The sequence below is a fragment of the Centroberyx affinis genome, unplaced genomic scaffold, assembly GCF_046629955.1.
Source record: "Centroberyx affinis isolate AG114_WGS23_722 - 3 ecotype Tasmania unplaced genomic scaffold, CSIRO-AGI_Caff_v1 ptg002098l_1, whole genome shotgun sequence".
Lineage (NCBI taxonomy): Eukaryota > Metazoa > Chordata > Actinopteri > Beryciformes > Berycidae > Centroberyx > Centroberyx affinis.
In genome coordinates, this window is record NW_027280424.1 from 120,193 (window position 1) to 136,802 (window position 16,610).

Below are 16,610 nucleotides of genomic sequence, written 5' to 3' on the forward strand. Positions count from 1 at the left end.
TGAATCCTCCTTTGATGTGAATTTTGGTTTTAGATATAGTTTCTGGCAAAATTGTCCTTGATCTTTATTCTCCATTAACAACAAATTTGGACTAATTTACGTCAAGGTATGGTGAGCACCACACCTCAACACCCAATTAACTGTGAATTAACTGTTAAACTAATTAATCACCCAATAGCCAGAAAACAGGCCCAGCACCCAAAAGTTTGCATTAACTCTCACGTATGTGCTCATCTCCTTCTACAATTTTGTCTCATGCAGAGACATCTTAAAATTCTCAAAACAAAAATATAAGGTCTAGCTCAGGATGGTAACAATACTGTTGGCTTGTGTGTGATGTGGTCTAAATAAAATGTAGATGTTTTCAATGGGAGATACCTAAGGCCATGTCTCACACCTTTTTCAGAAGTACAGTTTCACTGAGAGTTTGTGGCATCCAAAAATAGCGACAGAGTGAGATCTCTCTACTTTTTCCTCCTCTCTGGTTTGTCAAAGTGCGCAGGATGTGCTTGAGCCAACTGCGCTGTCGCTCAAACCCACGGCCGCGTCTTAATTGGCTAGTTCCGCGCCAGGCCCCGCCCCTCTTGGCCGGCAGCAGCGTTGAAATGACACCGTGGGAAAGCTGAGCGCTTCAAACGGAGGAGCTCCGGGCAAACTTGAGCAGACGCACGACTGGCAGACAGGACAAGCGCACTGAAGGACTATTGTGGACGAATTAGCGCAGCAAAAATGAAAAGGAATCACGATTTTAGCTCCTCGGATAGCGAGCTGGACGAGACTATTGAGGTGGAGAAGGAGAGCGCCGATGAGAATGGGTAAGTTATTTGGCTCTAAAATGTCTTCTGCATCTCTCTTAGCTCTTATTCCATTTCTCTCTTCCATGGTCATTCTATGGCCATAGGATTATTGTAAGGGAACTAAAGCCCTGACCTGTACACTCCTTATTTTTTGGTTGTTTGTAATATTGCTAATCCAGGAATTTAATATTCTACTGCCTCACTCATCAGTCAGGATAAGAGCGTAAAATGTTGTGATGCAGGTTAATGGATGGCCCAAATATATAGCCTGAACACATAGCGCCAACAAAAACCAGCGTGTTAATTTGTGAATAAAATAAGATAACGCATACTAACTGAAGCTCATTATATTTTTCTAAAGGAATATGAGCTCTCCTCTCGGGTCCATGTCCCCCACAACATCAACTCAGGTGCAGGCGAGGAAGCGACGTCGAGGAGTAAGTAATTCTCTATTAAAAACCCGTTGGACAGTTCTGCGTAAATGCGCAAATTGCGTCGTGCGCACTCGGAATTTCCAAATAACCAAATGATTTCTCGCCTTTCCCTCAGATAATTGAGAAACGGCGCCGTGACAGAATCAACAACAGTCTCACTGAGCTCCGGAGACTGGTTCCCAGCGCCTTTGAGAAACAGGTAAGCAAATGGCAAAACAGCAAATCATGTATAAAGAGAGAATTTTAAGCCCCTAATGTGAAATATTATTGTGCTATTTGAATGATTATTTATGCCTGATTGGTTCACTTTTCTCTTCACGCATTGTAGGGCTCCGCCAAACTGGAGAAAGCAGAGATTTTGCAAATGACTGTGGACCATCTGAAGATGCTTCATGCCGCTGGGGGCAAAGGTATGTCTGGATCTGGTTCACTGACAAAAAAAAAAAAAAAAACAGTCACAGAAAGACATTTGTTGTATAATCATACTCATATGTTTGTGAGTACAAAGTTTGGAGATAAAATAGAATTCTTCTTTCAGTTTGGCTTTTATTTTCTTGAACAGACGAATGAATAAATGTCCAAATTAATAAGTGAAAGAAGATCCCGGTTAATACTCTAAAAACTGGTCTGACAGGCATGATGGCACCTTACACCTGTCTTGTTCAGACTGATTATTTACTCTTCCCCAGTCCCACGGCCAGAGGCATATTGATTCTTGCCAAACAGAGCTTCTTCTATTCTGGACAGACTTGTTTTGTGGTGTGCAGTTCAGGGGATTGTTGAGACTAAATTTCTATCCTCTTTCCCTCCCCTTCCCCCACCGGCAGGTTATTTTGATGCCCATGCCCTAGCGATGGACTACCGTGGTTTGGGTTTCAGGGAGTGCCTGGCTGAGACCGCCCGCTACCTGAGCATCATCGAAGGCTTGGAGAGCACCGACCCGCTGCGGATCCGCCTGGTCTCCCACCTCAACAACTACGCCAGTCAGAGAGAGGCCCACTCCGGCCTGAGTCACCTGGCGTGGGGCTCGGCGTTCGGCTCCCCCGCCGCCCACCTGGCCCACCCCCTGCTCCTCCAGCACCAGCAGGGGGCGCCGCTGGCACCGTTACCCCGCAGCGCCACCAACAGCCCACAGACTCCTTCGTCATCCGCACCAGCTTCATCTTCCTCCTCCTCCTCCTCCTCCTCTTCATCAGCGGCAGAGACTCATATCCCAGGCAGGCGCAGCGGCAGCGTCACCCCGCACTCGGAGCAGGGGCCGATCCGCGTTCCCCCCAGCGGCGCCGCTCCCTCCTCCGTCCTGCACCCCGCTCTGGTCTCCTCGTCAGCCTCCAAGCTCTCCCCTCCTCTCCTCTCCTCCCTGGCGGCGTTCCCCTTCCCCTTCAGCGCTTTCCCCCTCATCTCCCCCGCCGCCGCCATCAGCCCCCCGGCCCCTGCGTCCAGCGTTGGGAAACCCTACAGACCCTGGGGTATGGAAATAGGAGCTTTCTGACTGGACTGAAAACCTCAATACAATCCTCCGAGACTGAACTCACAACCCAGCTGAGCTGGACTTTCATGGACAAGACTTTTTTTTTTCTTGCTAAAAAAAGTACTATTTTTTCTATGATATTGACATCCTATAGAGGATATAGCTATAGGATTTCTATTTTCTTGATAATGTATTGTGTTTTGTATAGAAAGAAACAGTGAGGAGGGAGACCACGACTAAAAAGCAACAAGAGTGATTTATTGTGTTGATTGATCTCTGTTCCCGCCCATCTCTTTAGAAGTTTCACCCACTGTTGTCGGCCTATCAGGGATGGCTTTTCCAGATGGTCAAGCAGTCGCCTGTCAAGTTCCTGGGTGAAACTGTCCCCCTTTGTTTTCCCCCTGAGCTGAAACACACTGTATTGGTACCCGGGCCACAGAGAGAGAGAGAGAGAGGCATGAAAGGAGGGCTTGAGGTGGTTGAGGGTCGCCCCCTTTTACGGCATTTTATGGGGTGGAATAACCGAAACCAGGTGTTTGTTTGACTAAATACTGGGAACAGAAGTTAGCTACCAGCTTGGTTGAAATAAACTTACCCATGATTTACCCACAACCTCTTATGGTCATATGGTGCTCCATTGTTTTCGCTTGCTTCCTCAATTTATATTTCCTCTCCACAGTAAATTTTGTCAGAAGTCCTTTACATTGGGAATACACACACTGTTGTATTTACAGTCAAGGCTTCACATATGTTCTACCAGTGTTTCCACTTTTTTTTTTATTGCTTGTTCAGTTTCATTTCCCCTGCTTTATAACTGATAGTTGGGTGATTTTTATTGCCCAGTGACCCAATTATTTTCTTGTACTATTTCAACAGAGCAGCTACACTGTCAGTTGGTGATTATCCAGAGAGAGTTCAGTTCTGTCTGTCACAGGAGCCGATGGTCTCAACTCCAATAATTTATTATTATCTTTTAGGGCCGTTTCCAAATACTAACCCCTCCTTCCCATCTACACTTGATCTCTTGGTGTTTACTGGTACACCTCACTGTGAGTTTGTGTATTTTGTGGTTGTACAAACGCAAGCACTGACAAATCAGATTTCTTCACTTTTCAAAGTTGTTGCTGGTGGTAATGACGACTTCCCTGTAATAAAAGAGTTTTGATAAATCACCTGTGGCTTTCATAGCATTTGTCTGTGTGTGTGTGTGTGTGTGTGCGCGTGTTTAAATGTACATGAGTGTGTCTGTGAGGATGAGTGTGTTTGAGCGTGTGCGTACGCGTACAAGAATGTTTTTGTGTATTTGCATGATGATGCCAGGCGTTGTTTAGATGTGTGTGTATGTGTGTGTGTGTTTGCATGTGCATGAGTGTGTTTGTGCGTATGAGTGCGTGTTTGAGCGTGTGTGTATGAGTACGAGAGAGTACGAGAGTGTTTTTGTGTGCATGTGTGTGTGTATTTTTATGTTGATGCCAGCCGTTGTTTTGGTGTGTGTGTGTGTGTGTGTGTGTGTGTGTGTGTGTGTGTGTGTGTACAGTACGTGGCGACGCCTGGTATCAGATGAGGCTGCTTGTTCTCTCGGCGGCCCTCTGTGTGTGCACAGGAAACCATTAACAAGGAGGGGATATCCTGGACAATAGCAGCCCGGCTGGCCCCATGCACCGCGTGGGAACCGGCCGAGGAGAAGAGAAGAAGAGGAGAGGAGGATGAGAGGAAGAGGGAGGGAAGGTTGGAAGAGAGCGAAAAGAGAGCGAGGGAAAGGAGGGATGGAGTGAAGGATAGGAGATGGGAAAGAAAGGGGGAAGGAAGATAGAGGACGGCGGGAGATCAAAGACTGGCACAGGAGAGAGGGATTGAGAAAGAGAGTGTGTGAGAAAGGAAGAGTGTGCAGAACAGCTTTGTCCCTCTGCCATCGTTTCAGCTCGCTCCAGCTGCACCTTCTGTTCTCCGCTCCTGCACACCCTCCCTCCCTTCTTCTGCTGCACCAGGCAAAGTTTACACCCTCAGCAAAATATGCCCCCCCCCCCCCCCCCAACTCTCCCTCTCTTTCTCTAGTTCAATCTCTCTCTCCTTCATTCTCCTAAACATTCACTATCATTACTAAAGATGATGCAAGGCCAGGTAGAGTGATGTAAGCCAAATCCACAAGGTCAACGAGAGGTTTTGAGTAGGGACAGCTTATCTCTTGTCTCCCCCATGTGGTCATAAGCGGTACTTCATCGATGGAGAGCCTCAAAGAACAGGAGCGCCCAAATGTCGCTTACATGGAGGCCCGAGGCCCTAAATGTTAGGTATTATCCTCTTATGTCTTATGTCATCATGGAATTCGTTAAAATGTCCTCTAACAAGCAAGATGCATCAAAATCACTCCATAGATATGATTAAAAGTCCACAAATTATCCCTGGGAACCAGTCTAATGACAACATATTGCAAATATTTGCATTTGGAGTCCTAACATAAAAAATGAATTTGGGTCTTAACAAATTGTTCAAAAAAGCAGAATCTAATATATTATTTATAGAATATCAAGAAGTTAAGAATGAGATAGAACAAGCGGCATATCATATATCATATGATCCATTACAGAATCTGAAAAAAATCACTCTGGAAGCCAATTTCATTCACTGAACCCCAAATCTTTATTAACCACTGCTTGCTCACAAAGATATATGTGGAGAAGGGAAAACACACAAATGGGACGGGAGAGAGAAAGAGAAAGGCAGGTAGGATAGTGGGTGGAGTCACTGTGCGACTCTGTGATGTACTTTTGAGGTCATCAGTGTGCGACAGATGTTCAGTTCTTACATACTGTACTGGTGTTTGTTTATATATTACCAGAGCAATAGCACATGGCACTAACATATCTACCCACCCTTCCTGGAATACACACACACACACACTCACACACATCTGTGGGCCTACTGTATGTGTGTGACCGACAGGGTTCAAACTCATGCTTGAGCACCCTTGGTTACAAACTATATGGATATGTAAATACACTCAAATGCACCCTCACAGATGGCAATATTGTGTTGATGTATCGTGGATGTGTCATTGACTCAGTGATATCTATTATGGCTTAAATATCTTTCTTATGCTTCTTCAACCTTTCAGTGGCGTTTTCTGTGTTTTGCAGTTAAGTGCAGACCAATACTGAATAGAGATTGTTACAAACGGCAAAGTTCAGTGTCTCTGGCATTTGGCATTGCTTTCACTCTCTGGCACAATGACACAAGAAATGGGGCTATCCACACAAGCTAACATGGAGACGGTGATTCCACTAGACGCTGATGTTGAGCACTACTCTAGCCTCTATGTGATGGACAACGATGGAGCTCGTTCATATTTTCTCCTTACTAATATTTACAGTCACAAAATTGAGACAATACTCTGATCTCGGGTCAGTTTCTCCAAGTAACTCGCACTCAAAGCCTGTAGCATCTGAGGATCTACCTTCACCTCAGCGGTGACATATGCTAATATTTGACTGAAATGTGGTTGGAATCTTGTTTCTAAGCGACATCTGAGGCCCGCCATTGGTCAGGGGATGTCACGTGAGCTTTACAATGCCAGATGGACAGAATTTAGCGAGCTCCTCCTGAGCTCTGCGCTGTGATTGGCTAAAAGCCCGCCCATTTGGACAGCATGTGAGTGAGTGCGGACGCTCCTATGCATGTATGTGGAGAAATGTGTGAAAGAGGGAGGAGGGATGAGGGGGTCGCAGACGGAGAGAGAGAGAGAGGATGAGGATGGGCTCATTAAATGCTATAGTATTCTCCTGTGGTGAAGTCACCATCTACCTCACAGGAGTGGGTGTGCAGTGACGGCTTGCATTCTCCACACTGACACAGAAACAGACGCCGACCGCACACTGGTCCCTCTTCCTTCCGCCCTCTTTGCCACACCAATTGGAACAGTGGCAGAAATTGTATGGAAAATCCCTCTAACCCCGCAGAGATCCAATATGTTTTTAAGATCTTTTTCCGAGGGGTGAAATGTACAAGTGCACACTTGAGGGGATGAGGGAACGAGACCAGGATGCGGCCTTGTCGGGACGCAACCAGTCACAGCAAATGTCAGCTAGCTGGCAAACTCACAACAAACACCAAAGCCTGTTACCACACAAGAGAAACCGCAAAAAAGATTCTCAGGCTGAAATGAAAAAAAAAAGAATGATTACATCCATATATACGTATGTAAGGAGAGGAAAATTATATATAAAAATGGCACACGGCAATCAATACTTTTGCTGCTTGTATTGTACTGTATATAACAAAAAAAGAAGTATTTACAAAAACCAATACCCACTGTCACGTGTCAATTTGATTTTTTTTCTTTTCTTCTCATTTGAAACAGAGCAAAAACATTCTTTTTTTTGGGAAGAGTGGGTGGGAGACATTAATTTTTCTTTTTTTTATTATTTTTGCGTTTTGTTTCTCCCCTCCCCCCGCTTTGCTAATGCTATTGGGGTGGGATTTGAACTTCCCCCTGCCTCAGGGTGGTGTCCCAGGCTTCTGACATAGGGTGGTGGTAGTTTCATAGTAGTATGGGGGTGGGTTGGGGGTGGGGGGGGGGGGGGGGGGGGGGGGGGGGGGGGTCGGGGGGAGAAGGTGGGGGTGTTCCTTGGGGGTCGGGGTGGGGTCGGGTGGGGGGGGGGTCGTAGAACCGGTTGGGGCTGCTCACGCTGTCACCTCTTCTCTCATCTCCTTGTTCCTGCGCACCTCCTGCGCATGCCTCTCCTAGAAAGGACACACACACACACACACACACGCAGATGGAGGTTTTCATGTGTATCTGAGCAGCTGAACCTTTCCTGACATTTGCTTCTTGCTCACTTCAGTTCACTACCAGCTCTCTTCCCTGACCTTTGCAGTGAGACCGACCTACTTCATTCCCTCTCCTATCTCCTGTCCTCCTCTCCACCTCTCCTTTCCTCCTCCTTGCCTCCACCTCCACCTCTTTCTTTTCATCCATTCCCCCAGGAATCCTGTCTCTAATTTTTCCCTGTCCTTCCCACCCATCTGGTCTCCTCCAATCTCTCCCCCTCTAGTCTTTCACCATCCTTCTCTACCCTCCCCTTTTTTCTCTCTCTCCTACCCAACTTCCACCTCCCTCTCACCCTCCCTCATCCTCTCCTCCTCATCCTCTGCTCCTCTTTCTCTTCCTCTCCTCCTCTTCCTCTCCTTCTTACCAGCCACCTAGATCTCCCCTCCACCTCCACATTCCCTGCCCGCTCTTCCTCACCTTCTCCTGCAGGCGATCCATGATGGAGGCCAGGTAGGCCTCCCGGTTCTCCTGGATCTGCTCCATCTTCAGCTGGAGCTTCTCCTCGGCCATGCGGCTGAAGTTGCTGTTCTCCTCCATGGCCTTCATCAGCACATCGCGCTCATGCTCCCGCTTCTCAGCCAGGGCCCGGAGTACCTGGGCCTCCTGGGACTGGAGGGAGGGGGAGGAGCAGGCAGAGCGGTGGACAGACAGAGGGAGAGAGAGAGAGAGAGACAGAGAGAGGATGAGTCAGAGAGAGAGGATGAGTCAGAGAGAAAGGGTGGAGAGGGAGAGAGAGCATCAGATAGTGAGATACCAAACACTGCTCAGTTATTTCTAAATTTTGAGCATGGATTGGATCTGATCCAACTAATCAACCATGCAATGTTTAGTACAAAAAAGTCAATAGGATTTTTTCTCCTTGCCACCTTCATCTTCTCTTATTATGTACTACAACATGTAGCATATAGATCTGGCCAACAATATTGGACATTTGGTGTTGAAAAATATCTGTCTAGCTGTGATATTTATTGGCTGATTGATTTGTTGGTGGGTTGCTCGATTGGTCAGCTGCTTGACTGATTGAATTGACGTGAGTATCAATGAGATGCAAGAATTAGCCAATGTCAGATTACATTGTTTATTGTTTAGACGTATGCAACCAATGGATGTGTGACACACTATTGACCAAACAACCAGACATCAGATTAATGTCTCATATGATCGATTGATGTCAAACTGATTGATGTTATTACAGCCTACCAGTGATATTATGTGAAACTGGGCAGGCTGAATTTCCTGCTTAATTTAGGTTTGGGTAATAATATTTGCAATCTATCATTAGAAATGTAAATATTTTTTACATTTCAGGCTCAGTTCAGGTCGGACAGAAATCTTTGGGCTGTTCTCAAATCTTCCAGCTGTAAAATTTATTCAGGCAATGTGATGTATGGCAGCTGGGTGCAACGACAAGGACTGGAAAAAACCCTTACTCTCCTCCGGTCCTCAGCTGCCTCCAGCTTCTTCTGGATGTCCTCCAGGGAAATGTCCTTCTTAGGGGGGCTGGTGATGCAGTGGGCAGCATCCGACACAGGGGAGGGAGGCTTCAGGATGACCTCAAAGGCCTGGCCAGAGGCCCGCTTGTTAATGGGCTTGATGTCCATGTCTGTGTGTGTATGTGTGTTTATTAGTGAAATACAGAAAGAAAGAAAGAAAGAAAGGAAAGAAGGAAAGAAAGAAAGAAAGAAAGAAAGAAAGAAAGGAAAGGAAAAGGAGAAACAAAGAGGATACTTATACTTATATTTCTTACCTGTGCAGCTAGAGTGTACTGTCTACAACTATAAGCACCAACATTTGCTCCCTCAATTAGCTCTGTCTTATTTTTCAATTGAATATATGTGGAAAAAATATCCAATGCCAGAATTGAATCTTAGTCTGCAGTCTTACTCACCTTCAAATTCACCCATGATGTTCTTGCGAGTCTCGGGATACAGACAAGAGCAGATGAGTGAGAGAACTGAAATCTCCTTCATCTTCTCCTTGTAAGCTGTGATAGAGATAAATGGACACATGGCTGTGTGTTAGTGTGCATGTGTGTGTATGGAGCTCAGTGCTTAACACACACACACACAGAGACGAAACATCATTAACCCACTTTCTCCTCCTCAGGAGGTCCTCGCTGCAAATGGCATCTTAAGATTTTTGGGAAAATAAATATTCAGCAAGTCCTCAAAAAAGAAAACCTCATCAAAGGATGTCTGGAGCTGGATTGCCCTGGGTTTTGTAGGCATTTTGTGGCCTTTGTTTTCTCCAAGCTGTAAGGGGAGGCAGAGTGGATGCTGCCTTTACTTGGCCTAATTTCCCCAACAGCCAAGAAGCCGCTATCCCCACAGGATTTTCCACACATCATTAGCTATGCATTTCATTTTGGGCTATTATTTATTTACGTAGCCAGACCAACGCCCCTTTGCCTCTCAGCCGTTTTGTGGCTAGCACCAAAAAACATCAGAGACTTGTTTATGTGGTTCAGGTAATCTAAAAAGAGAGAAGAGCCAGGGTTTAGGTTAGATGGTCAGGATAATCTTTGAACTGTCCCTTATCTTCTTTGGCTATGGCCAGTGGGAGGACGCTAATAGCCGAGGCTTTAGCTTATCAGCATAACACAGCAATATGACTTTCCATCCCTTAGTCCCTTTATAGCCCAAAAATTAATAACAGTAAAGCAAAGCTGGCATCAAAATCAGACTAGTATTTGGCGACCTGCGCCATGCTCAAAAGAGAGGAACAAAAGTGCTCCAAAGGGCAGACAGAGAAAAAAATAGCAAAGAAAAGAACAACCAACCTTGTCTAACCTTGATTTTTTTATTCCAATGTTTTTGGCACCTACTACATTGTAATGTGAGTCTAGAGTTCAGCAGCATTCCCTGCAGGGAGAGAGGCAAAAAAATATCTGCAACTCACTGCAGGTTCTGAAACACTCTGCTTTTGCATACGGCTGCTGCGCTGTGTCGAGGTACAGTGCCTCATAAGGGACATTTGCATGCCAAGTGCAATAGTATAGCGTAATCCATCACCCAGAGCACAAGGCCTGCAGGGCTGAAGTGTGCCACACTGATTCATGATTTGCAGCAGGCTACAGTAGTGGAGCTAGAAATGAGATTTACTATGAAAGAGCTTCTCCATGGTGGGGTACGGTGTACAGTATGATTAATACAAATCCTCTCCCTTATTCTCTCTCTCTCTTATTCCTTGCTCTCTCTCTCTCTGCTTTTCTCTTCCTCTGTGTCTCTCACTCTCTGCCCTGCAGACTGGCAGACGCCACAGTAATGTGATCAACTCTCAGATGTTGCACTCTCTACTCTCTGACGGCCTTGTTAACCCCTTCCCTGAGGAGGAAGTGAGAGAGGGAGAAAGCACGGTGGGGGGTGAAACAAAAAGGAAGAGAGAGAAACAGAGAGAGACTCTGGATGAAAGGAGAGAGGGGAGTGAGTGGCAGAGGCTTGGGGAGAAAGGTGGGGTTTGGTTTGGTTTGGTTTGGTTTGGTAGAGGAAGAAAAGAGGAACAGAAAAGGGGGGAGGTTCGGATGAAAGGACTGACGATGGGGAACGAGGGGATGGAGAGGGAGGGAGGAAGAGGGAGGGATGGGATGTAGGCGGAAGAGAGAAACTTAAACTCTTGGGTGGGCGGATGGGGATGGGGGTTGCAATCACGCTAACAGTTAAAAACAACCACACACCCCAAAAAAAAAAAGAAATCACAGACAGGAGGATTAAAAGGAGGCAGAAAAGGAGATGGGAGATGAAGAAACAGAGAGTGAGGGGAGTGTGTGTGTGTTTGTGTGTGTGTGTGCGCGTGTGCATAAGGGGGCTGAAACTCCCAGTGGGATCTGCAACCCCCCCACATAGACTGCCTAATGGAAGCAGCCGCCTCAGGTGGATGGAGCTTTAATTTGTAATTAGTGGACCGGACCATTTCAGCTGACAGGGGGGAGAGGAGGAGGACACTGTTGTCACCAGCTCATTAGGTGCCGTGTATGTCAAGACCCCAGCAGCCATTTCCCCCCCACACACAACACCACTTGACAGCTGAAGACGGGAACAATTGACAGTTCAGTGGAGCAGGTAATTTGGGTTACGTCCTTATGGGGCGCAGGGCAGAAGTGACTCTTGACTGGCCATTGTCAAGTCATGGGCGGTTCATCTTATCAACCTGGCAATTTCAATTAAGTCAAGTTTGATGATTTGAGGTGTAGGTTGGGTTTTTTTGGAAGAATAGTATGTGCTACTTACAGTGCAGCAGGCAAGTGGTTAAATATGGAGGGCTGTATTCTGTCAACACTGCAGAAAGCATTAGCTGAGGATATTAATTTTCTGTGTGTTTGCTGTTGCTGTATAAGCGTCAATCACATTTATGCATAATCTTGAAAGCTCAGTGTTCACGATTAATTGAAACAGAGCTATAGAGGCAATAAATCTACTCTTTCACCAGAGGAGCCATTTTTTTTATATCCCCAGTCAAAAATATTATATTCTCTGCTGTGCCAAAAAAATTTAAATCGCACAGTTAGTCCCTGTGTCTCTCTAGGAAGAAAATACAGATTTTCCTGCTGTAACCACTGCAATGAGCTCATTCCCAATGGATCATTAAGATGACAGCTGCTCTGGACTGGCATCCTTTGCCATTCCACAGCATGGAGTGTCCAGTCTGTTCAAAGATGTTAGCTGAAGTTTGGAAACGCTGGGTCAGGTGCGTGTGTCACTGCGGGATACGCAGTGAGTACCAGATAATGTCAGAGTAGGATGACACTACCTTCCTGCACCCAGTCCGGTCTGGCAGGCTGGTTTCAGCCAGTCAGCTCTGCCTCCTCCTGTCCCGACCACAGACACACAGCCAGCAAACTGCACTTCCTCTCTCAATCCATCAGCAAAGAGCACAGATCATCAATATCTCCCTCCTTCCCCACATGCATCCCTCATCCCCTGCACCTTCTTTATCCACCAGCCTCCCCCATCTCATCTGTTGCTGATGCAGTCCCCACCTCAATCCCACTTCTCTGTTTCTTACTCTCTCTCTTGCTCTCTCTCTCTCTTTCCCTCTCTCTCTCTTTTCCCCTCTCTCTTTCTCCCACTCTCTGCCTCCCCCAAGAGCTTGAATTCTGTGGTAACACATACCGCCACACCCCTTTTCTTTACTTTCCATCCCTTATTTCTCTCAGCCGCACTCTTCCTCCCTCCCTTCGTCTCCCCTTGAATGCCCAACCCCCCACTACAGGAATTTAGACAGAGAGTGGTGCTTCCAGATTGGATGGGCATGGACAAATGGCAACAGAGCCAATTTGGGCTAAATGGCACAAAGTGAAAAACATATGAAGGATATGACTGATAGGGCGATGCGCAAACTGCCTATTAACACTGTCTCACAAAATGTGACCCTGTGTATCACAGCGGTTACTGCCCTCCTGGGCCCTATAACCTCATGGCAGCATGAGCCTGGCTGCTGTGTTAGGCCCTTTACAGCCCGGCCTCTAGACAACGTTATAATCACAAAATTATGACCGTATTACCAGGGTGAGACTGGCATATTAAGTGGGATGCTGTGGGACCCTGGCTATCGAGAGGCAGTTCCAGTCAGTTAGAAGTTTTTTCCAAAACCACGCCCAGTGTCCATTCTGGGATATCAGCGCATTCATTTTTGGCAGATTCAGAGGGAGAAGAGCGGTCACATTGGCTAAAATATCACAAAATATTAAGAGATAATGTGTTTTTGTCAAGGAATAGATCCAAAACAATGATCAAGGCGACAACACTGTAAGAAGCCCAAAGGGTCTATAAATACCAACTCATTTTCCAACCTAGGACACTATAATGTTAGACTTTTTTTGTGTCAGTGTCTCATCCAGACATTAATTTTTTAAGAAGTGATGAACAAACCATGTACGTAAATCTGATCATCACCCTAGATTGATGTCACCTAGTCCTCCCAGCCTACGTGAGGAGCAACAGTCCTCTGTATCAGGAATGGAAGTGTGTTGCATTGATCAGCAGGACTGAATGACTAATCATAATGACTGATCAATCCAGGAGACTTTAAAGCTTTTTGCGCATGGCCCATTATGGCAATAGTGCAGATTCTAAAATGTGAATACAGCAGAATTTCGAGGTGACAAATCGGTGGTGCTGTTGTCCAAGACGCTTCTGTTCCCCTACACAAAGGAATTGATCGTGGGTACCAAGCGATTGACCACACCTAATTGGATATGACAAGTCTGCATGATAAGGATCGTAAACAAGTACTTAGAGGCCTTGATGGGTGTGTGCTTTGGTTCTGAGCGCTGGTTTGTTTTGTGCACTTGTGTAGGGTTAGTTGATAATTGCAGTGTTCGTTTGAAGTGTAGAGGCGTCAGGATGTCTCTGTCTCTTTCTATCATCAACTCACAGGACTAGGTAAATAATATGGGTCTATGCATCCTGGCTCTTTGAATAGTAAACCTGTTTCTTGACCCATGAGCCCTAAAGGGTTTTCGCTCCCCCAGTTCAGAAGCATGACAGTGGAAATATCAAATCCCGCAGGTGATTCTACGATATTATGAGAGCTAATGTGTTTTAGGAGCTAAATGAACCTAACAACCTCCTGAGTGCTGACTGGCACTGAGGGCGGGATGATGACTATGCTCTTCCACAGTGTCTGGCCCCTGCCCATCCCATTCTGCCTGTCCACAATCCAAGTCACGGAGGAGGAGGGGGAGGAGGAGGAGGAGGAGAGGGGAATAAACATAACACTCAGGGTTTTGTTGTCGGTGTCCGTCGGTGCAGACACCAGGACCCTTACTGCTGTCTGTCTGCAAGCCCCTCCATCCATCAAGTGTCTAGTCAACCGGAACGCAAACAGACTATCCTCCAGACCGACCACACACAGATTGCTCTTTCCCCCTGAAAAGAAGCCCCTAAATGAGAATCCTCCTTTGAGCCAATGTTAGAAAGGGCTAGGCCTCTTATTGATAAAGACTGCAGGCCCCCTCCAGTGTTTATAGGCCTATACGTCCTGTAAGAGGCTGGCACAGAAATATGGTTGAATAATGAAACCCAGAAAAATAAAAAAATATATACTGCCTTGATGGAGAGATTCATAAGATGACACACACACGGCCTGCTATTTGTCATAAAATGCCATCCAATTTTATTTGTCCATATTAGGCCTACTGGCAAGAAATACTACCATCATAATAATAAAAGTCCAATTATAGCCTAATAATGATAGTTATCGACCAAAATAAATTTCATAATCGTTAGGCTTTCCAATAGGCTCGCAGTGTCACACACACATTCCTGAAACGACATTCATTTCCATCGCCAGTCGTAAATTCTTCCCTCGACTGTAAACCAATTCTATGTGCGTGGATAAAGGCGATTTTTTTTTTCTCTCACATTCATGCTTTTAGCGGTCACCCCAAAAATTGGTTTCAGCAGGCTTACACTCCTGCTACATGGGGTGGCCCAGTTTTTGTATAAGGAGATTTGTCACGGTAAAATCATTCACACCCTTGAGAGAGGCTGGCTCGCTTTGAAGGGACCGGAGATGTTGGGTGGGGTCGCTGGCGCTGCATTATGCTGCACGGCTGTGTGTCAGGCTGCGAGGGCAGGTGCGGCACGCAGGCATCGAGGAAAAAAAAAAAACACGCTGCTTTGTGAGAAAATCACCCGTGTTTATGATGATATGAATTCAATGTCTTTATTCGCTTGCTTTAATTTGGATGGCGAATATGCGTCAGTGCTAATCACCATAGAACTGAATCATAAACTAGCCCACATTGATCAGCATCCCTTTGGATTCAGCATGAGACAAAAGCCAGAGAGATAACAGTTTATAGCCAAAACAGAGATGAAGAAATAGCAAAAAATGTTCCTTCAATTTTGCAACTTATTTTTTTAACACTGACTTGCAATGGAGTTTGGCCGCTCCCTTTAATCAATTCTGAGCATCCTTTTGTGCCATGGGTGTCGCCACCATCCCTCAGCATCCACAAGCCTGCATAACACCTATGCCATCTGAGAGAAATTAGGGCAAAACTCACCGATTGCGGTCTTAGCCATGTCTGTACGGTGGTGCCGGGACGGATTTACCGGAGGAGTGTGCGTCGGTGGTTGTATCCTGTATCTCGGGGCGAAGGGACTGCTGGTAAGGCACTGAGTCAGCAGAGACGGGGGCTGCCGGTGCGCCTGGTGGTCTGTTATGAGCTGCGTCAAGCCAGCCAGAAATAACCAGAGCAAGACCGGAAGTTTAGTGATTTCGCCTTCAAAATAAAAGTTTAAGTTTAGTTTAAGTTGTCACTTTGGGGGGGGGGGGGGGGGGGGGGGAATCAGTAGGCTATTGTGTGTGTGTGTGACAACTAAAATCATGTCAAGTGGAATCGTTTGGATTACAAGGAGTGAAACTATAGCTGAAAAGTAGATGCTTCTGCCTAAGAGTGTTGGTCCCTAAATGCTGTTGCTCCAGTATTGGTCAAGTTAAGCCAAAGCTAATCTACATATACCAAGTTACCCACTCGTTTCAGCTGGCCACCCTGGTTATTTTCCAAGAACACCTGAGCCTCCAGGTAGACTGTTCGCTGCAGTAGGGAATAGATCTGGGCTCAGCGGGGCCACGGTGCACCGCCTCACTCTGCCTCCTTTATTAGTTACCACAACAGCACTGCATTATGGTGCATGATAGTTCAATAAGCGTTTTATTTTGAAGGTTCTGACCGGAACTCTTGTTGTTCATTCTGGCAAGCTTGACACACTCAGTCATGAGCGTCTGTGTGCGTCCTAGAGCAGATTGGCTGCCGTAGCCCCCTGACGCGCATCTCCTAACCAAAGATCTGGCTAATACAGTAATGTCCCCTTGTATTGGAGAGTTCAAGGCTCCGCTTTGAAAGGTAACAGGGTGGGTGTTCCCCTCTTTGTTTCATTGATGTTGCGGTTGTCTGTCTGTGAAAAAAACATAGGCGTGCAGCAGGTACGGTCCGCAAAATACTCTATAGTCCCTGTCCAAGGTGCTGAAAGTCAGAGGATGGCTGTGGAGCCCATTGATCGGCATTTGAAAGGGCTACATTTAGATTTAGGCGACTTCATTTTTTCAACATGCTCGCAAATGTTAGGTTTTAG

General features: G+C 46.2%; 2 protein-coding genes across 4 annotated transcripts; one reads left to right on the forward strand and one right to left on the reverse strand.

Annotated features, from left to right (window-relative positions):
* The first annotated feature begins 669 nt into the window (after window positions 1-669).
* LOC139654492 (hairy/enhancer-of-split related with YRPW motif protein 1-like) lies at window positions 670-3,855 on the forward strand. 2 transcript variants are annotated; one of them, XM_071531573.1, is made up of 6 exons: window positions 670-815; window positions 1,159-1,234; window positions 1,347-1,430; window positions 1,560-1,641; window positions 2,059-2,307; window positions 2,389-3,855. In XM_071531573.1, the coding sequence occupies exons 1-6, from the start codon at window positions 730-732 to the stop codon at window positions 2,721-2,723; spliced, it is 912 nt and encodes a 303-aa protein (XP_071387674.1). In that variant the 5' UTR covers window positions 670-729; the 3' UTR covers window positions 2,724-3,855. The 2 variants fall into 2 exon arrangements, with proteins under 2 accessions (XP_071387674.1, XP_071387673.1); XM_071531572.1 differs by having other exon boundaries at window positions 2,059-3,855.
* A 3,527-nt stretch (window positions 3,856-7,382) lies between these two features.
* Window positions 7,383-15,557, reverse strand: LOC139654489 (stathmin-2-like). 2 transcript variants are annotated; one of them, XM_071531570.1, is made up of 5 exons: window positions 15,539-15,557; window positions 9,442-9,514; window positions 8,961-9,156; window positions 7,948-8,139; window positions 7,383-7,442 (listed from the first exon to the last, which is right to left on the reverse strand). In XM_071531570.1, the coding sequence occupies exons 1-5, from the start codon at window positions 15,555-15,557 to the stop codon at window positions 7,383-7,385; spliced, it is 540 nt and encodes a 179-aa protein (XP_071387671.1). The 2 variants fall into 2 exon arrangements, with proteins under 2 accessions (XP_071387671.1, XP_071387670.1); XM_071531569.1 differs by having other exon boundaries at window positions 8,961-9,133; window positions 9,419-9,514.
* Window positions 15,558-16,610: the final 1,053 nt, after the last annotated feature.

Excerpts from the sequence above, each read along its gene's own strand:
- LOC139654492 (XM_071531572.1), top strand. The coding sequence starts at position 730 with ATGAAAAGGAATCACGATTTTAGCTCCTCGGATAGCGAGCTGGACGAG. Across the intron at positions 816-1,158 it reads GAGAGCGCCGATGAGAATGG|GAATATGAGCTCTCCTCTCG; the intron begins GTAAGTTATTTG and ends ATTTTTCTAAAG. Across the intron at positions 1,235-1,346 it reads CGAGGAAGCGACGTCGAGGA|ATAATTGAGAAACGGCGCCG; the intron begins GTAAGTAATTCT and ends CCTTTCCCTCAG.
- LOC139654489 (XM_071531570.1), bottom strand. Across the intron at positions 9,157-9,441 it reads CTGTATCCCGAGACTCGCAA|AATAAACACACATACACACA; the intron begins GAACATCATGGG and ends CTGTATTTCACT. Across the intron at positions 7,443-7,947 it reads TGGATCGCCTGCAGGAGAAG|GAGAGGCATGCGCAGGAGGT; the intron begins GTGAGGAAGAGC and ends TGTCCTTTCTAG.